The 23,532-nt window shown below is 35.0% G+C and overlaps 1 protein-coding gene across 1 annotated transcript in view; it reads left to right on the top strand.

The window, feature by feature from the left end:
• The window catches only part of MYO6 (myosin VI), a 146,095-nt gene that overhangs the window by 53,934 nt on the left and 68,629 nt on the right, over positions 1 to 23,532 (top strand). The window contains exons 3-9 of the mRNA XM_041742613.1: positions 4,482 to 4,551; positions 6,406 to 6,479; positions 9,961 to 10,090; positions 11,854 to 11,959; positions 14,827 to 14,882; positions 21,896 to 21,993; positions 22,469 to 22,633. Of these exons, the coding sequence (XP_041598547.1) occupies positions 4,482 to 4,551; positions 6,406 to 6,479; positions 9,961 to 10,090; positions 11,854 to 11,959; positions 14,827 to 14,882; positions 21,896 to 21,993; positions 22,469 to 22,633 (699 nt within the window). The remainder of the gene's footprint in view (positions 1 to 4,481; positions 4,552 to 6,405; positions 6,480 to 9,960; positions 10,091 to 11,853; positions 11,960 to 14,826; positions 14,883 to 21,895; positions 21,994 to 22,468; positions 22,634 to 23,532) is intronic.

Genomic DNA, 23,532 nt, shown 5'->3' with positions numbered 1-23,532 from the left:
CTAACATTTTTATTCCTTATACTGTATTGTTAAAATTAATATATTTGTGATGTAGTCAACATGTTATAAAACAAAAATATGAAAAGTGAATGGGATTATTTTATCAAATTTTGCTTTTTACTTAAGCATCTAGATGATTTTTAAGCTTTTTATTAAGTTTATTAGCATAGGGTTGGAATAAATATATTTCTATTAAATAAAGATAATTAAGTCTTTTTAAAAAAATACTTAAGTCTAACAAACCAATCTATTATTATTATACTATTATATTATTGTTTTCATTATAATGATAGGTTTTTTTATAATAGTTTTTAAAACATAAAAGCATACTTTAATTTTGTACGCATAGCATCTATTTCTTTTTATGCTTAGACTAGACAGTATTGCAAAATAGGAGCTTGGGGGAAATGTGATCAGGAGTTTCTTTGAGTCTTTATGGAGACTATAAGGTCTGTTTTTGTGGGAGAACTTAACAGTTTTCAATTTAATAAATACTCCTGTTAAGCAGATCTTCTGACTAAATTAAATTTGTTGATGTCATTTCTGTTTACTTAGACTCTGAGAATGTTCGTGAATAATTTATATTCTACTGATACATGGTTAACTAATGCCATATGACTGCCATCCTTCTGGGAACCTTAGAAAAACAAGGTGGATCTCTCATGAGGTCTTTTCACAGAGAAAACTATTCTGTTACTGTAAACAACCCAGGAACCTAAATGCATAATATATAACATGCTGTGCTAGAGGAGGCCAATTAAAGATACTCTCAGGAAACAAAACACAAACTGTTTCTAGTTTTTCCTCTTATTAACAAGTACCTATTTGTACTTACAATGCTGTACATGTTCAAAGAATGACATAATTAAGAAATAAGCTCAATTATTTTCATATATTTAAAGTTATAGGGGAGGGAAAATTTTCCTCTGTCCTTTCAGGTCTCTGGCTGGATTTAAGAATAAAACTGATACAAGACAGATTCACAGAAGAGCATACCATTTTTATTACATTTTTGTGTGTGTGTGTACATGGGAGCCTTCACAAGAGAATGAAGTTCTGAAGAAGTTACCCGAGCAGAAAGCTTTTATACCTTTTTGACAAAGAAATAATAAATTTGTGAAGAATTGATAAGATGGAGGGGTTTGGGTTAGAGTCAGTACATTGTAGTGAAATAATTAGGAAGATAAGATTAGTATGACAGAGTTTGTATAGATTTCTCTTGGCCTTGATTGCCTTTCTCTGGTGATAAGAATGTCTTCTTTCTTCCTGGTACAGGGAGGGCACTTTTCACATAGGAATTTTATCTCCTGATTTCAGGGATAAATGGAGGATGAGAATGGCTTTCTTGTACCTGCTGTTTCTCAAGAGCATTTAATTCAAAATAATCAATATGCCAAAGTAGCATATTTAGGGATGATAAAAATATAGTGAGCCTTTCATTATCCTTCAAAGTTTTTTTTCATTTTTGTGTAGCATAATTTATAGGCACGGTAAATCAGAAGGCTGCAGTGAAATTAAAAGTATTATTTTCTAGGTATATTCTGTTGAATATAATTTGTTATATCCACAGGTGACAAAATAATTCAATTCAGGCATAGAGGAAGCTTGATTTATGAGTGTATGCTTTTTCATATTTTAAATATTTAATGTGCTTTCAACTATGCCTTATTAGTATTAATCAGGTACATACATAGAAGCAATAAAAACACTTCAGATTTAACTTGTGGAGTTATGAAAACTTCATGGATTTGTAGGTAATTCTGTAAACTAAGAAACTTCTTTCCATAAAAATGTTTTGGAAGTTAAGTTCTCAGGAATTGCTTCTAATTTTAATTTTTCTCCCACTGTCTGATCAGGGTCTTAATAAATTATAACATCATAATAACCATGTAGTTGAGAAGATCCATAAGAGTAGCAGTTTTGCTAAGGTAATTCATGTTAGAGAGATCATCTTTTAAATATTAAGGAATTAAGTGCATAAAGTGATGGACAAGTCAAGTAGATCTGTTTGCTGATATAGTAGAAGTGTGGAAGAAGGAATTATGAGCTCTAGTGAGGAACATGTCTTTGATGATAGTAATGGTTTAAAAATTTTTTTGATTATGACCAATAGTAAGAAATGGATTTTATATTGCATTTGATATGTGTATTGTATTTGTGTATTTATAAAAATAGATTATATATTTTAACAAGTATGTGCATTGTGTGTATGTATATTCATAAATGAAACATCCTTACCTCATGTGATGCATTCTATTTTATCTTTTATGCTGTTAAAAATGCAGTCTTGAGCCTTAAATGGATTTCATGTTCCATATTTGCAGCAGACTGGACTTCAGGCTACAGCCCTAAATATATGGCATTTTAGGGGTCTACATTTTCTTTTCCTATTTTGCTAGTCTTATCTTTTATCAATAAACAATCTCCTCCTCCTCATACTCCTACCATATGCTTATTCTCATGTGTCTGTTTCTCCTTTTCTACCATTCTTCCTCTCCAGTATTTATCAAGCCCTCACCATGAGCCAGGTGGTTTTGGGTGCTTTGTTCACAGTGTTCCTTGCTCACAGTGTTCCATTTGCCACTCTCCATAGCTTTTTGTTTAGCAAATACTATTTATCTCTTAAGACTGATTGAGGTCACCTCCTTTATCAATTTTTCCACAGATACCCAATCTCTTCCTCCTCCTCCCATGTAGTAGAATTTACTGTTGATTACTTTTTTGGAGGAGTGGTAAAAATTCTTAGCTTCCTGTAATATTTTATCAGAGATACTTGTTTACATTTCTCTCTCCCTCCCTGCTAGTCTGTAATCTTCTCAAATGCAGAGACTTTTATTTGTCCATTTTGTCATTGGAGCTTGATGTCCTATGTTTGATGTGTAGTAGATGTTTACTGCTGGTGATCAATGTGTGCTTTGTTATGTGATCTTCTCTTGATAGGAGAAAAAACATCCTCCCTCTAAGAGAAAACAATTGCTTTAATGAAACAAGTTTTCTTTCCCACTGAGTAGGCAGTAAAGGGGAGAGAATGATGAGGGCTGATGATAATTGTGGGATGAAGGAGGGATAGAAAATGTCTTTTAGGATTCATTACTGGCCTTTTACTCCTGCTCCTAATCTTCCCATTTTAGGAATTTGTTGTCTTCTGCTACCCCATTTTTTGACTTTCTGGAGCCTCTTATATTTGACATGGCTCTTAACAAGATAAAACCCAAACCTGAGGTCTGGGGAGTCCTTACCCCCTTTGCCATAGCTGTGAAAGAAGGCTGACGTCTGTGACATTATAAACCTCTGCACATTTATAACATTAAGGACATTTGGGCTGGGTTCTAAATAATTAACTTCCAGAGTTTTTAAGCATAACAGTTTTCTAATTTGTGTGTGACTTTGAATTAAAGTAGTACCAGCAGCTTGGATTTTACTCTGAAAACTATAGCAGTAGTCTTATTTTATACTCTTGCATATATATACATATGTAGATCTATAGATATTATTTTAAAATAATTGAACATTTTTCCTTAGAGTTTTATTTGGAATGGATGTAAACTTCACCCACAAAAGTAAAAGTAATTGTAATTGTTTGAGAAGTATAAATTCATAGGCAACTGTTAGAATGACATGAATAAAATTTAACACCCTTTAGCTTGTAATTTGAGATCACTTATTCTCTCTTGCAAGATACTATCTTAATTCTAGAGTTTCTGCCATAGCATTTAAGTAACATAATAAATACAGACTTATTCATTGATATCTATAATATTATGGACCAGATAGTTTTGGATACTGTTTATATTTCTGATACATTCCTTCTTTTTAAAATTTTTTTAGAAGATTTTATTTATTTTTATTCACAAGAGACAGAGAGAGAGACAGAGACACAGACAGAGGGAGAAGCAGGCTCCATGCAGGGAGCCCGATGTGGGACTCGATCCTAGGACTCCAGGATCATGCCCTGGGCCGAAGGCAGGCTCCAAACCGCTGAGCCACCCAGGGATCCCCCCGATACATTTCTATACAGGAATTTGGGTCTAATATGTTTTACTGAAAGAGTAGCATTAAGTACTAATCTGTTCTGTTGGTATATCTGATTCAATGTTATCTTTTTTTTTAAACAATAAAATTGCTTTTAATGCAAACATTAAAAATGTTATTTTAAAAAAAGTTGTTAAAGAACATACCATGTAAATTTAATATTAACATACTTCTTATTTGGTCTCATTCTAAGGCATTAGAGCATAGGATGTTTTTAATTGATTTCCATTATTGATTTCATGTTCATGTAAATAAAAGTGGGTAATATTTGAGTAAAGTTATTATTCTCTTTTTGGGTTAGTGACTTATTAAACAGAAGGATCTTATATTGTATTTTAATGAAGAGCATACTTTTGCCAGTATTCCAGGGTATGCAGCCAATTAAGCTCCTTTATTTTTCTTACTATTTATAAGCTTCTAGTTTAATGAGCTTTTGTTTTGTTTGTTAGACATTTTTGGCTCTCATAAACCAAGTGTTCCCTGCAGAAGAAGACAGCAAAAAAGATGTGGAAGATAATTGTAAGTATCAGGTTAAAAAATAGTTCTCAGGACAGAAAAGGAAACTTTCCTTCCAAAAAATAAACTAGTGGTTATATTACTAGGTATACTACACTGGTTCAGAAGAAATGTAGCCTTTTGATACAAAGTTCATGTGAATGGAGGAGCTCAAAAGACCTGAATTCATTATTGTTTCACATTTGCAGTTTGGTGAAAGAATCTCTTGAATGTCCTTTTAGTGTTATCTCAGTTGTGTAAATGTGGGCAATGGTTATAATTTACTATGAGGCCTGAACTAAATATTAAATATCTCTTGTTAACAGTTTTGAGAGAGTTATTTTGAAGCTCATCTAGAATCAGATCACTTTTGTAGTTGTATATGTAGTTCTGTAATTTGGAAATTGAGTCAGGAGGACCCATTTAATATCACTGTTTAAAGGAAACAAACATGTAACAAAAGTATAAGTACTAATTGCAAAATTGATTTTAGAACATTGTATTTTATCTTAGCATATTTGGTGGAAAAAACTATCCAGTTGACCAGGCCATGTTTATTTTCAAGGTTTATAACATTTTCAAGGTTAAGCAGTTTCATTTTTTATTTGGCAATATATTTTTTAAGGATTTATTTATTTTAGAGAGAGAACGCACAAACAGGAGCAGGGACAGAGGGAAAGAGAGAGGGAGAGAAGCAGACTCCCTGCTGAGCATGTAACCCAATGTGGGACTCCACATGGGGCTCAATCTCAGGACCCTGGGATCATGACCTGAGCTGAAGTCAAGAGTTGGACACAACCAACTGAGCTATCCTTGCTCCCGTATTTGGCAGTATTTAAAGGATCCTGTCCAGTTGCTTGAGTATCATTAATGATAATCTGACATTAAAAACTCTCCATTTAAAGAAAAAACCTGGCTGGTTTAGTCAGTAGAGCATGCATTTCTTGATCTCGGGGTTGTGGCTCTGAGCCCCACATTGGGTATAGAGATTTCTTAAAATCTTAAGGAAAAAAAAAGAGAAAGGAATGTATTCTGTCCTTGTTGATTTTTCTTTTGGAGTTCACCTTTGAGTATTCCTGTAAGGTCCTCATACATGAGTAGGACAATGGGGAATAGTGGAGTAATGAGAGAGCCAGGGACTCGGGGAGAATCTGAGTTCAGATTCTGACTGTGCTGTTAGGAAGCTGTGTACCTGTAGACAATTTATCTCTCCTCTTAGAGCTTCTGCATCTGTAAAATGAGAGTGATAATGTGTATGTTGCATGTTTAGAGATGATATATTTAAATTATGTGGTGCAGTGCCTGACCTCTAACAGTCTTTCAAATGGTAGCTATTATTAGGTGTAGGAGATTGAGAAAAAAAAATGTAGAGTTTCTTTCCAGAATTGCTAGAGAATTTGTCTCATGGGATATTTTTCTGAACAGCATTCAGAACCAAAAAAAAAAAAAAAAAAAGTAGCACAAATTTTCTTTGCTTTTTCTGTAAAATTCTGAGCATCTGATTTGATTAGTATAATCACTTTGTTGTATTGAAAGTATATTAAAATCAATGCTCTCTGAAATACTACTTTCCACTTGAATTGTATTGTTTTTCAACCAGCTTTCATTAATGTGTACTCACCTGGTACTCGTTAGATATACTCACCTGTTTGGAAATTTGTTGTTTAAAAATATCACTGTAACACAAATGTAAACTGGGTATATTTTAAATTGGCTTTTGAGGTTTTACATGTACCAAAATTTTAAAAGATGGAATTAAATCTAACCTAGCAGGTGGATTTTAGCTTGGATCAAAGTGATTCAGATTAAGATAGTAGTATTGTTTTATTTTACTTTTCTTCTTCAAATATTTAGTGATTTGCAAATTTTATGTTTCAGGTTCACTAATGTATTTAAATGAAGCCACTCTTCTTCATAATATCAAAGTTCGATACAGTAAAGATAGAATTTATGTAAGTATTTTATATATGACTTAGGTTTTTGTGGAATAATTGCTTTACATGCTGCTTTTTGACTTTGTGAAGCTTGAAATTTTTAACAGGAAATCTTATTTGATCTTAGCCTCTTGAATAGAGTGTGACCTCCCTGAAGATAAGGATTCTTTTCTAGTTTACTGCTCTAACTCCAGAGCTTAGAACATGCATGGTACCTAGTAAACACTTAATAAATATTTGTGGAATGAAATAATGAATTTAGAGCATCATCTAATATCTTTCTGACTTAAAAATGTCCAATTGGATTGTTTCAAAAAACACTAGTTATTTGGGATTTTGATTTCTTGTCTTTGGTATATGTCTACAGATATTTCAGTTAATTCACTTTCCACATTGTTCTGCAAAAAAATTAAGGTTACTTATAAAGAATATATATTGAAATAAAAACTTTGATGACAAAGAAATGTCAATTAAAATAGAAAGCAGTTATCTGAGAAAATTTCCAGAACACTGGAAATAGAGCCTACATAGTTGCAGTATTTCATTAAATTCTAGATAACTTGCTTAAAAAAATCAGAATATTAAAAAATGAAAGAAAGTCCTTTTAATGTCAGTTAGGGTTTATACCACAATGGTCAGATGGATACTTGGCTAGTATGTTTTAATTATAATTATTCATTGGGCATGTATGAGGTTTTATTCTAATATATGGCCTAGTTGTAGATTCCTTTGTTGGCTGGAGATAAATTACCCACTGTAGTTCTCCTGTTATAAAGATAGGACTCCATTATTTTTGAAAGAAGAAAACACATGGCTTCTTTGACTCTTCCCAGATCAAATAGCAGTCTTAATCTTTTATATCACTATCAATTTGCCTAATTATACTCACTTAATTCTGACTAAATTACCTTTAGTCTTTGCCATCTGTCCAAATAGTGACAGCTGGGAAATAGAACTAGTCTTTTTTCATAAGAGTTTACTTGCTGTCTTTTAATTGTATACAATATTAGTCTTCACTTTCTTCTTTGATTTTTTTCAAAAGTGACTTAACAGAGAATATATTTCGGTTGATATATGGCAGTTTTTGATTAGAAATATATTTAGAAGCAAAATTCACTCAGCAGACTAATACTGGGCATCTGATGTATGCTAAATGCTGTGTTAGTTACCGAAATAATACAGATTTTTAAAATTCGTTAAAACAGTTGAACTTGTAATAAGTCATTAAAAGTTGATTTGGATCTAACCAGGAAGCATCAACTTTCAAGTAGAAATGGTCACGATTTTTTCTGTACATGTCTTATATTACTTGGTGATAGAACAGTCGTATTTATTTGAGAAAATTTTAATTGTTTTAATATTTTTTCTAGAAGTTTGGAAAATTTTTACTATTACAGGAAAGATTATACTTTTTAGGAACTGAGATACTTTATTTTTATTTGGGATATATTGGTCTTTTGCTAAGTTTCCTGTGTTGCAGTGATTGCTGACTGTGACCATTAATAACTGAAGGTTTTAAATGCATATTAGTTATGTTTCCAAAAAAATTGTCTTTTTTCCACATTTAGTTGATGTACAAGTCTTCTAAATTGCATGATTGATAGAAAAAAATTATCCATTTATGAAATTTAAGTTTTTGTTTTTCATGTATAATGTCTATATCTTCCTGGAGTATTTTAGGGTTATTCCTAGCTTTTTTGACCTTTCTTTTCTTAAGATATGTATGCAGTTGGGCACATGAGCTGTTAGATAGTGGCTCTTTGGAATCATCATCTTCTTTTTGGAAAACTAGTTTTTTCAAAGTTATCTGAGGCCATGATTGGTATATTTTTTTCCTAGTCAATTATGTCTTTTAGTTATAAAACCATTAAAAATCAGTAATATGTGACTAATAGTAATTATTACTATAACGTTTGGAAGAATGGAAGCAGTTTGGAATAAGAGTTTAAATTTGATTTTTTTCTATTTCTCATCAACCAGAATTATCACTGTTCTTCCTTAGAATTTGAGTAGAACCAAAAAAAAAAAAAAAAAAAAAAAAAGAAAGAAAAAAGAATTTGAGTAGAACAATAGCTGACTCACATTTAACATTTTTATTGGTTACTAAAATCTCCCAAGGAAAGATTATCACCTGGAAATGAAAAATTTTTTACACCACTGCTGTAAACATGTTTGAGAACATTCATTGAATTTTAGATTAGTAGTCTGAGAGTTCAGGGTTTCCGCATCATTTCCCTTCTACGACTAGAAGCAGAAAAGAGAAAAGTATGGTTCTGTCTGCACTAGTTCGGCCAGTAAACCACAACTAATTGCTAAACCGCAACTCTTTTTCTACCCACAAGGAATTTTATAAATCCTATTGGTGCATTTTTCTGGTCTTTTAGAGCCACAGTTAAATTCCAGAGTTAAAAGCAATCTTAAGTTGCTCATTAAGCCTGTCAGTATTCTAGGCAATGGTAAGCATATGTTGTTTTTCAAAATCTGGGACCAAGTGGTCACTAGAGCACTACATTAATCCTTGCCTTTCAGTGATAGAGATTGGCCTAAGCATCCTATGAGCTTTATTAAGCTCTTTGGTAGCGGTGTAAATAAAGTAAGTCCAAGTGAGGAATATAAAGACCAAGACTCAAGCTGTAGGAATAGAAGTTGGAGAGTAGATTTCTTAAGTAGAGTCAACAGAAGAAGGCTGATTGAATTAGAGGCTTAGACTCAGCCTCTGTCTCACTGTCTGTGGTGGCTTGGTGGTAATGCCATGAACCTGGAGAAGGGGAGGAGCATATGGGTGGAGAATGTTCTCTTTGAGGCAAAAAGGGTACAAGAAAGATAATTTTGGGTGTTCTAAATTTGAGATGTGTATAGATGAGAAGATGAAAATATTAAGAGTTAGAGAGGGGCAGCCCCAGTGGCTTAGCGGTTTAGTGCTGCCTTCAGCCTGGGGTATGATCCTGGAGATCTGGGATTGAGTCCCATGTTGGGCTCCCTGCATGGAGCCTGCTTCTCCCTCTGCCTGTGTCTCTGCCTCTCTCTCTCTCTGTATCTCTCATGAATAAATAAATAAAATATTTTTTAAAAAAGAGAGAAATATGGGTCCTGTAGAAGGTACGTTTAGGGCTAGAAATACAGATTTGGAAGTCCTAATTTATATACAGAATTAAAGGTGTCTATTTGCTGTATTTTCTTTCTCCTGGGAGCCTTGTTTGGTTTTATTTTATTATTATTTTTTAAGCCATTTTTTAAAAAGATTTTATTTATTCATAGAGATGCAGAGAGAGAGAGAGAGAGAGAGAGAGAGAGAGAGAGAGAGAGGCAGAGACACAGGCAGAGGAAGAAGCAGGCTCCATGCAGAGAGCCTGACATGGGACTCGATCCAGGGTCTCCAGGATCATGCCCTGGGCTGCAGGCAGTGCTAAACCGCTGCGCCACTGGGGCTGCCCGCCTTGTTTGGTTTTAAATGAAAATAGTAATTGGAAAGTTTTATGTTTATGCTTTTTCTGTTTAGACATATGTCGCCAACATTCTGATTGCAGTGAACCCCTACTTTGACATACCTAAAATATATAGTTCAGAAACAATAAAGTCATATCAAGGAAAATCCCTTGGAACAATGCCACCACATGTCTTTGCAATTGGTAAGTAATTTCATTGTTTTTTTTTTCCCCTTATACTGTACAAATTTACTGTTTTTCTTTTGGATTAATAAAAGATACCATGAGTTGAATATGTATTTTGGTGGACCTTTATACATATTGAATGTATCACCATTATTTAGGGTTGTGTATCTTACACAGGACGGGGTATAATAATGTATGTCATTATTTTTTTTAAATTTGTCTGTGTTCTTTTAATTATGTTTACCCAGTTGAAAGTAGGAAATGTTAAATTTGTCTGTGTTCTTTTAAGTATGTCTACCCAGTTGAAAGTAGGATGTAATAAAAGCTGACCTAATGGTTCTTTTTGACTCCTTGACAGGATCAGTTTCATCTTAAAAGTGTCCTCCTTCATAGCTTTGAGGCCCAGGCCTTCCATTGTTATCCAGGTCATCACTTGTGAGTGTTTTACTAGGGCTAGATATGAGCTGTAAGAGCAGACATCTTCCCTGCCTTTACTTGCATCAGGGCTTTATAAATGTTAAGAATTGGAAATGGTATATGCTTCATATCTCTAGGGAATCTGTGGAAAGACAGGGGTCTTTGCCTCTCTCAGCTTTTCTCTCATCTTGAAGGACTTTAGCTTTGAGGAACACAGAGATGTGTGTTTTGACACAGACACCCCCACCATAACCCTCTGGATCCAAACATAGCCAGAAGTTAAATGACGACATATTTTGGTAGTAGTTCTTAGGGCAGTCTGTTTCTCCTTGCGCTTTCTTTTCTTGCCTACGTTTTGACCAAACCAGGCTTCACTTCCCAATTTGGCTGACTTATATACTAGGCAGAGTGAATATATCGGCCAAATCCAGTGCAATAGCAGATTGACTTTCGGTTCTGAGATGCTCTAATGAGCATTAGTATGTTTTCTGTCAGCTAGCAAAATGGCACAAAATTCTTTGAACCTGAATATGACCCAGCTCATCTCTGGAGAGAAATCACTTATTTAAAATGTAAATACTCTGACTTTTATTTTTAGTTGTTTACTGCTAAGAAAATGTCTAGAATGATATTATGAAAGTCAGTAGAACAGATTACTGATAAATTTTCTCCCTGTTGTAGCCCCTGGTCAGAAGGATAGGTACATTCTTGCATGTAGTCTCCATTTGGTCCAATAGAGTAAAAGCCATTTGCAAAGCCTTCTACCCATTTGTATGGGTAGCACATGTCTGAAATGGGAAATAGTCTTCTAGGATTAAATTGGTTAGACCTAATTTTGAATTAAAATTGTTTTAATATGAGACCACTTCCACAATTAAATTGTGCTCAACTTGTCTTTGTAATACTACTACACTGATTTTGCAATTATGAATTTTTTCCTCCAGCAGAATTTTTGGTTTCCAGATTTCTTAATTGGTAGCTGTTGCTTACTTTTCTCTGGGGCCTTCATTAGTTATGTGTACTGAGCTTTTTTTTTTTTTTTGTTTAAGATCTGCTCTGGAATTAGGAAGAATTGAGCCATAGGTCATAATATGAAGATACTCTAGTACAAATATAAGAGTTGTTTATTGGAATTTCATATTACTTAGCTGTCAGAGTAATAAGATAGGACATTTAAAATAAAACTTCTAGAGGTGTTTTGAACACTTGGAGTGATTTTATTTTAAAATGTTACTAATTGTAAATACACATTTATAATTTCTTTGAGAGCAGGTGCTTTTTGATTAAAACAACTATCATTTGTATCATTTAGTAAATTTGTATTTAGTACACCATTTATCATTAATGTGTTACTTTGACCGTAGCTGATAAGGCTTTTCGAGATATGAAGGTACTCAAGATGAGTCAGTCTATCATCGTATCTGGAGAATCAGGAGCTGGCAAAACAGAAAATACAAAATTTGTTCTAAGGTGAGGAGTTTTTAGCTAACCTGGAATATTTTGAACAGGTTGATTCTTTTCTTTTTTTGGTAAAAAATATATAAAATAACACTTACCAGTTTAAGCATTTCTCAGTGTACAGTTCAGTAGTATTAAGTATATTAATAGTTTTTTCAGCCAATCTCCAGAACTTTTTATCTCACAAAACTGAAATTCTGTGTTAAACAACTCCATTTTCTCTTGTCCCAGCCTCTGGCAACTATCCTTTTGCTTTCTGCTTCTGTAATTTTGACTATTCTAGATACCTCATATAGTAAATCATACAGTAATTGTCTTTCTGTGACTGCTTATCTCACTTAGCATAATATCCTTAAGTTTTATCCATGTTGTATCATGTGTCACAATTTCCTTTTTAAGGCTGAATAATATTCCATTATGTATATATACCACATTTTGTTTACCCATTCATTCATCAGTGGGCACTTTGGTTGCTTCCAGATCTTGGCTGTTGGGAATAGTGCTGCTATGAACATGTTATTAACAAAGAGATACAAATACCTCTTTGGTTGAACAGGTTGACTTTTGTATACTTTTGCATACTTTATTGTATTTTTAAAATGGTTTTATTTTTAAATTTATTGTTATTATTCTTTTAGAGAGGGAGAGGTGGGGAGGGGCAAAAGGAGAGAGAATCTTAAGCAGGCTCTACACCCAGCATAGATCCTGATGCAGGGCTTGATCTCACACCCTGAGATCATGACTGGGCTAAAAATCAAGAGTCAGATTAATTGACTAAGCCACCCAGGTGTGCCCCTAAAGATTTTATTTTAAATAAGATCTACATCCAACATGAGACTTGGACTCACAACCCTGAGATCAAGAGTTGCATGCTCTACTGACTGAGCCAGCCAGGTGCCTCTTGTAAACTTTATGACATAGTTTGAAATGGTAGGTTCTATCCCTTTTAAAAACAGACACCTTATGTGGTAGCTAAGCCATAGATTATTGAAAACTAGCTCTGACATGCTCTTATGGGGATCCTAAAGGAGACCCATGCTGGTTATGCAAAGGGAAATCTAGAAATGATCCTTCAAAATTCAACCTTTACATCCTCTTCTCAGTATTCCTGCTATTAGTGTGGTTGACACCATTTTTTTTTTACCTTAAGCTTATGACAGCTTTTTTATTTCTGTCTCCCCATAACCCTCTTCTCAGTGTATCCCCTTTGTTGCCATCAAATTAAACTCTACACATTGTTTAGAATCATTGCATTACAAATATGGAAGGAACCATAGAACTCATTAGTTTAGTTCCTACAGTTTATATACTTAGGGATGTTAAATCTAGTGTCGAAGCTACTGCTAGGACCAGTGCATTCTGAATTCTCACCAGTGTTATTCCCACTGTATTACAGTCTTTTTTTTTTTTTTTAAATTTATGATAGTCACACAAACAGAGAGAGAGAGAGAGAGGCAGAGACATAGGCAGAGGGAGAAGCAGGCTCCATGCACCGGGAGCCCGACGTGGGATTCGATCCCGGGTCTCCAGGATCTCGCCCTGGGCCAAAGGCAGGCACTAAACCGCTGCGCCACCCAGGGATCCCTTGTATTACAGTCTTAATCAATTAATTGCTGCTGGGTCCCTTGAAAATTTGCTATTTTTTTATGCAGATGTATACTATTCAGTTATTTGTATGAAATAATTTAGAAGTTTGTTATTGTCTATTATGTATATGCAATTTTGGTTAAATGAGTACTTCCTTTTTTTTTTTTTTTTTTTTTTTAAATTTTTTTTTTATTTATTTATGATAGTCACAGAGAGAGAGAGAGAGGCAGAGACACAGGCGGAGGGAGAAGCAGGCTCCATGCACCGGGAGCCCGATGTGGGACTCGATCCCGGGTCTCCAGGATCGCGCCCTGGGCCAAAGGCAGGCGCCAAACCGCTGCGCCACCCAGGGATCCCCCTTTTTTTTTTTTTTTTTTAAATTTTTTTTTTATTTATTTATGAGTACTTCCTAATACTCCGGGAATTCTAAGCAATTCAGTGTCTTTTTCTTTTGTATGTAAGAGTCATATGTTGAGTCTGTGGTTTATATACATCTTTAAAAATGAATAACTTAGAAACTGTAAACTTATAATACACACTTAAATTGTAAGTCAAAGATTACTTTTTGTTTTGAAATGTTCCAGGAAAATAGTTGTTCCATCATGTTTAATCTTTAGCTGAAACAACACAAAGAGTGGTGACTTCCTATTGTTCAGTGGCAGATTACTTTATTTGCTCTAACCATAAAGATTGAATTAATATCCTATCACAGAAGACTTTGGAATCTTAGGTAGAAGATACATATTCCTGTGTGAAATGTGTGGCATATTTAAAACCAAATAGTTGGTTAAAGTCAGAGTATTTCGAAAAACAGTTTTTAAAATGATGCTGATTTAGCTGTTCAAGGTAATCCAAATAGAATTTTAAATGTTTAAAAAACTGTAATGGGCACCTGGGGGGCTCAGTTGGTTAAGCACCCAGCTCTTGATTTCAGCTCAGGTTTGGATCAGCTCAGGGTTGTGAGATCGAGCCCCAAGTCAGGCTCCTCACTGAGCATGGAGCCTGTTTAAGATTCTCTTTGCCACTTGGCATCAGGCTCCATGCTCAGCAGGGAGTCTTCTTGAGGATTCTTTCTCTTCCTTTCCCTCTGTCCCTCCCCTGCTTACATTTTCTCTTTTTCTCTCTCTCAAATAAATAAATCTCAAAAAAATATATAAATTTGTAAATTTTAAATGAATAGTTTCAGTGATGATCCAGGTTTAAATTTTCATGTATTAAATAATATTAAAGTTATAACTGTAATGTGTACAATATTATTGTCATGTAAATTTTTTATCCTATATTTTAAACAGATATCTGACTGAATCCTATGGAACAGGTCAAGATATTGATGATAGAATTGTTGAAGGTATTGTTAATTTTTAAAATTCTTATTTTTTATTGTTAGATACATACTGAAATTAACTTATGAGAATCCTCTAAGTGATCTGGAATGCTCTCCCAGAGATCCAGAAGACTCTTCCATCTCCTCCAGATCTTTATTCAGATATAACGTCTGAGATTTTTAAATGTCTATTGTTTTTCCTCTCACTCCATGTTAAGTGCTAAGAGGGTAGCGATTTTTATATATTACAATCTCCTGGAATAGTGTCTGATACATGAGATATGCCCCATAAATTTCTCTAGGATGAATGAAAGAAATATAGGAAGCATTCTGGACTCTTAATTTGCTTTATTGACCTTGTTTTTTGTAAAGGAGAGAGGAAGAGGGTTATTTGGAATTAAAATGCTTTTTTGGGGAAATTTTAGTGAATTAGTACAATTGGAAGGCAGGAGTCTGTAAATTGATTTCTTTAAGGTCAATGCTTGCATACCCCTTAGAAAGTTTTCTCATATCCCATCTGGATACTGCTGGTCTAGTCAGCCACCATGGTTGAATCTATACCACTCTCCTGCATCGTAGATTCCTCTCTGGTCTCCCCACTTATATTCTTGTTTACCTGTAATTTGTTCTCTGTGTGGAAGTTGGGATGATCTCTTTTGCTTTCAGTCTTTTAATGGCTTCATATTGCTCTCAAGAGAAAGCTGAAAATCTGTAACATCGCTAACAGTGCTACTTGTGGTCTGGCCTTTGCCTCCTCTTTCAAATGGAGTCATTGTTCTTTTGAATCCTTATACATTAGTCATGTCAGTCTCCTTCTAGTTTTTTTGAGATGTTTTAAGCTTATGTGGATACTCTTTTTCCTTCTTTCTTCCTCACTTTCCAGTATGAGGCACTCAGTAAGGATTTTAATAATGATGATGAAATTAACATATGTGAGATGTATTATGCATTGTCTGATTTGCTGGAAATCTGTTCTTAATTTAAATCCCTACAGAATGAGGTAGGTACTATTTTATGCCTACTTTAGAGATTAAAAACTGAGGTAAAAAGACTTTAAGTGGCTTGCTGAAGAGTGTATAGCTCATCAACTGTGGAAGTGGAGTATAATTAACTCAGGCATCTTAGCTATGTGCTATACTAAGAGCATATTTTAACACTCATACTATTTTAAAGAAAAATTTCATTTAAACAAAAAATTTATTAAGGGCCTTTTGTGTGTCTGTATTTTGCTAAATCATAACTAGCAAATACTATGTACATTTTTCACAATTATGTGAAATATACATGTAGATGAACATAAAAACTCTAATAAACATTTTTAAAGTTTACATCAATAAAGTTTTTTGTGTTTCTTGATTAAATAATTTTATAAATTTACTTACATTTCTCACTATGGTATTGTAACACACCCAGGTATGAAGATCTCTTAAGTAATGCTTTATTCACAGTAAAGTACCTCACTTTAATGAAGAAATCACCCTTTAAAATTGAATAAGTAGGGATCCCTGGGTGGTGCAGCGGTTTGGCGCCTGCCTTTGGCCCAGGGTGCAATCCTGGAGACCCGTCCAATCCCACGTTGGGCTCCCGGTGCATGGAGCCTGTTTCTCCCTCTGCCTGTATCTCTGCCTCTCTCTCTCTCTCTGTGTGACTATCATAAATAATAAATAAAAATTAAAAAAAAAAGATAGAAGCTACTCTTTAAAAAAAATTGAATAAGTAAATTAACAAGAACAAATTACGGGTTAATTCAATAGAATACTAATTAGTATTCTGATTTGTTTACTTGAGGTGCAAACTCACTTGCGAACTGGCTGTAAACCTGGGTTCTTCTGAGGGAATGTGGTTTGTATATATTTAGTGTGCTGTAGTTGAGAAAAGTTGGAAACTATTATTCCAAATGTTTCCACAGCTCCTTACTGGAGGATGGTAGATGTTAACCAGCAGAAAATAGAATTATCATTTGATGCTGTCTTTAATTGAAGATTGGTTGTTGGTTTTAGAATGAGTATATCAGTAGCATGACTGTAATTTTCTGATAGACTGTTATACTAATTTTGGATATTTTACTTAACATTTAAGTATTTTGGCAAAAAGTAGTAGACTGATAAGGAGTTGGGGAGACTTGTAATTGAGTCCCCCTTTGGCCAGTACCAGTCATGTGGCTTTCCACAAGGCAGTTGACTTTGTTGGGCCTCAGTTTTCTTGCCCATCTGAAAGATTAGGTATACATGCAAACATTTCTTTCAGTTTTAATATTTTCTTACATTTTTTGGCAAGTGAAATAACTGGAGAGTGATTTTTGAAAGGGTTTGGATACTTGTTAAGCTTTCTACTGTGTATAGAACAAGAGAGATGAACTTTAAATGATTTCATGAGAAAAATTTTAGTAATAAACATTGGGAAGCAATTTATGAGGTTGCAGATGGAGAATATGTAAGATTGATACTAACCTTGGATGTTTGTAGTAAAGACTGGTGAGTATAAGAATAGATTTTTTTTAAAAAGATTTTATTTATTCGTGAAAGAGACAGAGAGACAGAGACATAGGCAGAGGGAGAAGCAGGCTCCCTGTGGGGAGCGTGATGTGGAACTTGATCCCCGGGCCCCAAGATCATGACCTGAGTCAAAGGCAGATGCTCAACCACTGAGCCACCCAGGTGCCCCAAGAATAGACTCTTAATAGAGGTGCCTGGGTGGCTTAGTTGGTTGTGATTAACTCTTGATCTCAGCTTGGGTCTTAATCTCAGGGTCATGAGTTCAAGCCCTGCATTGGGCTCCATATTGGGTATAGAGCCTACAAAACAAACAGTAGACTCTAATAAACCTTTTTCAGTCATGTAGTATGTTTAAGTGATTATAAGATTAAAAAAATTAAAATTTTACATTTATTCATTGGGAGTTTTATTTACATTTAAAAATATTTTTATTGCTGAGTGAAGTAAGTCAATCGGAGAAGGACAAATATTATATGTTCTCATTCATTTGGGGAATATAAATAATAGTGAAAGGGAATATAAGGGAAGGGAGAGGAAATGTGTGGGAAATATCAGAAAGGGAGACAGAACATAAAGACTCCTAACTCTGGGAAACGAACTAGGGGTGGTAGAAGGGGAGGAGGGCGGGGGATGGGAGTGAATGGTTGACGGGCACTGGGGGTTATTCTGTATGTTGGTAAATTGAACACCAATAAAAAATAAATTTAAAAAAATTTTAAAAAAATGTTATTAAGTTATTTTAATTCCACTATAATTAACATACAGTATTATATTAGTTTCAGGTGTACAATATAGTGATTCAGTAATTTTGTACATCATTACTCAGTGCTCATCATAAATGTACTCTTAATTCCCTTCACTTATTTTACCTCTCTCTCTCCTATCTACCTCCCCTCTGATATGGTTTATTTTATTTTATTTTATTTCCTTTATTTTATTTATTTATTTATTTATTTATTTATTTATTTATTTATTTATTTATTTATTTTTAGCTGGGTACAGTATACTTTATTGATGGTACATGACAAGGTAGGGCTCCCCAAGCCCCTTCCCTTCCTGGGTCTGGGATGTAAACTGGAGGTCAGGAGATTCTCAGTATGTTGGGGGATTAAGTTGGGGCAGGGACTCCCCAGCAGCTGAGGGCCTCTCTCTTTCTCTTGTTCTTGCTGGGGCTGGTGGTCCAGGAGGCTCTTACTCCTTGGAGGCCATGTGGACCATGAGGTCCACCACCCGGTTGCTGTAGAATTCATTGTCATACCAGGAAGTGAGCTTGATGAAGTGGTCATTGAGGGCAATGCCAGCCCCAGTGTTGAAGGTGGAAGAGTGGCTGTCACTGTTGAAGTCACAGGAGACAACCTGGTTCTCAGTGTAGCCCAGGATGCCCTTGAGGGGGCCTTCCAGTGCCTGCTTCACCACCTTCTTGATGTCGTCACATTTGGCAGCTTTCTCCAGGGGGCATGTCAGATTCACAGCTGACACGTTGGGGGTGGGGACATGGAAGGCCATGCCAGTGAGCTTCCCATTCGGCTCAGGGATGACCTTGCCCACAGCCTTGGCGGCGCCAGTGGAAGCAGGGATGATGTTCTGGGCAGCCCCTTGGCAGTCACACCACAGCTGCCCAGAGGGGCCGTCCACAGTGTTCTGGGTGGCAGTGATGGCATGGACGGTGGTCATGAGGCCTTCCATGATGCCGAAGTAGTCATGGATGACGTTGGCCAGAGGAGCCAAGCAGTTGGTGGTTCAGGAGGCATTGCTGACAATCTTGAGGAAGTTGTTCTCATGGTTCATGCCCATCACAAATGTGGGGGCATCAGCAGAAGGAGCAGAGATGATGACCCTCTTGGCCCCGCCCTTCAAGTGAGCCCCAGCCTTTTCCATGGGGATGAAGACTCTAGTGGGCTCCACAATATACTCAGCACCAGCATCACCCCATTTGATGTTGGTGGGATCTCACTCCTGGAAGATGGAGATGGACTTCCCATTGATGACAAGTTTCCCATTCTCAGCCTTGACTGTGCCGTGGAATTTGTCGTGGGTAGAATCATACTGGACCATGTACACCATGTAGTTGAGGTCAATGAAGGGGTCCTTGATGGCAACAATATCCACTTTGCCAGAGTTAAAAGCAGCCCTGGTGATGAGGTTCCCAATACGGCCAAATCTGTTCAGTCTGATCTTCACCATCGTGTCTCAGGGACGCAGCTAGCATTGCACCAGAAGATGCGGCTGTCTGTGGAACGGGGAGGAGCAGAGAGCCTGATATGGTTTATTTTAAATGAGTACCCTCAATTAAAGTTACTATTTTTTTCAATAAGAACATTTTTTATTTTTTATTTCTTTTAAAGATTTTATTATTCACGAGAGACAGGGAGAGAGGCAGAGACGCAGGCAGAGGGAGAAGCAGGCTCCATGCAGAACCCCGATGTGGGACTCGATCCTGGGACTCCAGGATCATGCTCTGGGCCGAAGGCAGGTGCCAAACCACTGAGCCACCCAGGCGTCCCAAGAACATTTTTTATTAAAGCATACTTCAGGATACATGGTTCTAAAAGATATACATAAAACATTCTATCCAAGAAAAATAGAATACACATTTTCCTTAGGTACAAACAGAAGAATTCCCAGAAGAATCTAAATCACATAGAAAGAGACATGACAAATATTACAAATTTAAGAGGACTGAAATTATACCAAGTATATTCTCTAACCACAGTGGTGCAAAACTAACAATAAAAAAATTAACAATAAAACAAAGCTGGAAAATCTACAATGTAAATATTATATATTTAATACATAAATATTAAGCAGTACACTATTGCACAAACAGTAGAGCAAATAAGAAATCAAATGGTAAATCAAAGTATGTCTCAAAAGAAAAAGAAAGCACAATATTCCAAAATCTGTGGGATGTAGCAAAAGCAGATGTTAGAGTGAAATTTATGCTATAAATTCTTGTATTAAGAGAAAAAGTTCAAATGAAGAACATTACACCACAAGGACCTAGAAAAAGAAGAAACTTATCTGATTGCTGAAATTTAGTAGAGGAAGGAAACAACAAAGAAAAATCCGAAATAATATAGAGACGATAAACAATAACATAACATTGAAAGTAATGACCAGTTTTTCCAAAAAATAAAGCTGGTAGTGCTTTAACTGCATTAGGAAAAAAAGGAGAAGACTTGAAAACCAAAATGAGAAATGGAAAAGAAAATAATATAAGAGATAGCCACAGAAATACATAGTGTGGTAACAGATTAAACAGTGATAGACTAACAGATATCTTAGAAAAAAAACAGATAATTCCTAAAAATGTACAAGTTACTACAATTGAATCATGAATCTTGAATCCAAAAAATAGGACATCTTCTTAGACCAATAATAAGAATGGATATTGAGTTAGGAATCAAAAATCTCCTGGCACAGAAAAGCCCAAGACCACATTGGCTTTATTGGTAAATTCTACCAAAACATTAAAAAAAATTAGTGACAGTCTTTATCAAAATCTGACAAATAATGGAATAGAGCACATTCAAAATCATTCCATGAGGCCAGTACCCTCTTGTCACCAAAGCAGGATAAAAACAATACAAGAAGAAAAAAGTCTAGTTTGAAGGATGCCTGGGTGGCTCAGTCATTTAAGAGTCTGCCTTTAGCTCAGGTCATGATCCCCGGGTCCTGGGATCAAGCCCTGAGTCTAGCTTCCTGCTCAGCAGAGAGCCTGCTTCTCCCTCTTTCTTTGCCCCTGCCCCTGCTTGTACTCTCTCTCTCTCTTTCAAATAAATAAATCTTAAAAAAAAAAAAAGTCTAGTTTGTTCAATATAGGTATTGCTTCTCTTTCTTTTAATGTCCATTTGTGTGTTAAATGTTTCTCCACCTCTTCACTTTCAATCTGTAGGTGTCTTTGAGTTTAAAATGAGTCTCTTGTAGGCTGGGATTCTAAAAACTATTGTTCTGAGGATCTTTTTTAGTCATTCTGTAAGCTTATATGTTAGATTTTGTTGAATGTACATGGAAAAATGTTAAATCTGGAGGTTTTATTAATATATAAAATGTTTTAGGAAAGTAAGTCAACTAATAACTTCTGACTTGTATTTTGTTCACCAGGGGTTTACTGTTCTCTAATCACTATTCCTTTATGGCTGATGTACTTGTGAAAACATTATAATTTTTAGGGAGTAATTTTTAAAGTTGACTTCTAAATTTTGTAACCTAATGACTTTTTAAAATTTAGTCTTTTCCATATCATTTACATATGGTAAAGGAAGAGTAGTTTGGAATAAGTTTCCAAATTTGGGTAGGGCAATACTCATAATTTACATAATTTGAGTAATTTTCCCATCTTCTGTACTTTAATAGGGTCTGAATATAATGGTAGTCAATAAATATTTGAGAGATTTGACATTATCTGTGAATTCCTTCATGGTAATATTTATGAAAATATTTTTTCTATCTCTATTAATAAGGAAACATACTATACATATTGTTTCATAATTTTCCTTCATACTATTTGTTGATGAAATATTTTTATTTCTTTTTCAATAGCTAACCCTCTTTTAGAAGCCTTTGGAAATGCAAAGACTGTTCGGAACAATAATAGCAGTAGATTTGGAAAATTCGTAGAAATACATTTCAATGAAAAGGTAAGTGAGAGTGAGTTTGGGGATGTTTGGAAAGTGTTTGTGAAAAACACAAGGGTCTTGAGGTGCCTGGGTCGCTTAGTTGATTAAGTGTCAACTCTTGATCTGGGTTCACATCTTGATCTCAGGGTCATGAGTTCAAATGCTGAGTTGGGCTCCTACCTGGGCATGGAGCCTACTTCAAAAAAGAAAGAAAAACACAAGGGTCTTGTTAGAATTGGTGCTGTACTTGAACTTTTGGTAAATCCATTTGAGTTTTTCTCTGTTACTTTAGTTAACTGGGAGAATATATGTATTTAGTATAACCTTTGTAAATATTGTAAGCTTACATTTATTTAGTTATCTGCTATTTTCCTTGATAAATATTACAACCTTTTTGATATAGACAAATGTTTATTAGAAAAATAATTCAGCATTGGGTAGGGTATGCTTTCAGACCTTAAATACAAACCTGTATTTTCTCTGTTTTGTTTTTCAGAGTTCAGTTGTTGGAGGATTTGTTTCACATTATCTTCTAGAGAAATCTAGAATCTGTGTTCAAGGCAAAGAGGAAAGGAATTATCATATCTTTTATAGGTTGTGTGCTGGTGCTTCTGAAGATATTAGGGAAAAACTTCATTTGAGCTCCCCAGATCATTTTCGGGTAGGTTGGATGAAAAGAAATTATATACAATTTTTGCAAATTGAATTGCTTCCAATTCTAAAACTTATTTTGATGGATTCTGATACCTAGTTGTATGTAACTTAGGTTAAATCCATGTAACGTGATAGAACATAGGTTTCTATTGAGATTTACTGCTAAATTTATAACACTATATGAGGAGATATATAATGGGAAAGAAAAAGGGATATATGGGAAACCACTTATCAATTTAAACTCCTTAAGAAATTTATAATCTGTAATGCTGGCTTTAAAGTTATTTTTGACTTATTTGTTAAAAAAAGTTTTCACCTCTGAATTAATAATGGACCCATGATTGTCTTCCTTAATTCAACAGTAAATATTTATTGCTTGCCCATTGGGTACCAGGCATTGTGCGTGGGTGAAAAAGATGAACAGTTCCTGCTCATGAGCAACTTAGAATCTGGTGGGAAACACATACACACACACAGATGCACAAACACATATAGTCTGACTGATAGGTTGAATGATTAGAGAGAGATATACATAGAATGCTGGGGAATTTGGAAAAACTTCAAGGAACAACTGATGTTTGATTAGAATCCTGAATGATTTTCAAGTGTTAACTAGAGGAAGAAGTAAACACTTGAATACTACAGAGTATTCTTAGTAGATGGAAAAAGATGAACAAAGACAAGAAACAGCTTATAGAGTAAGGCAGGAAGTGGTGGTAGTGAGGCTAGAAAGTTTGGTCTTCTGTAGTTAATAAGGAGCTATTGAAGAGATTTAAGTAGAAAGTTGGATATCAGGTCTATATTTACCTCTGGCTTTAAAATGGAAGGTGTCTTTAAGCAGGTAAGGTAGGAAATGGGTAGAAAATGCAACTATGGGTAAACTGGTTGGAAACCTGTGGCTATAGT

The sequence above is a fragment of the Vulpes lagopus genome, chromosome 1 (assembly GCF_018345385.1).
Source record: "Vulpes lagopus strain Blue_001 chromosome 1, ASM1834538v1, whole genome shotgun sequence".
Classification (NCBI taxonomy): Eukaryota; Metazoa; Chordata; class Mammalia; order Carnivora; family Canidae; genus Vulpes; species Vulpes lagopus.
The sequence above is the reverse complement of the archived record's forward strand: the minus strand, read 5'-3'. Positions and strand labels throughout refer to the sequence as shown.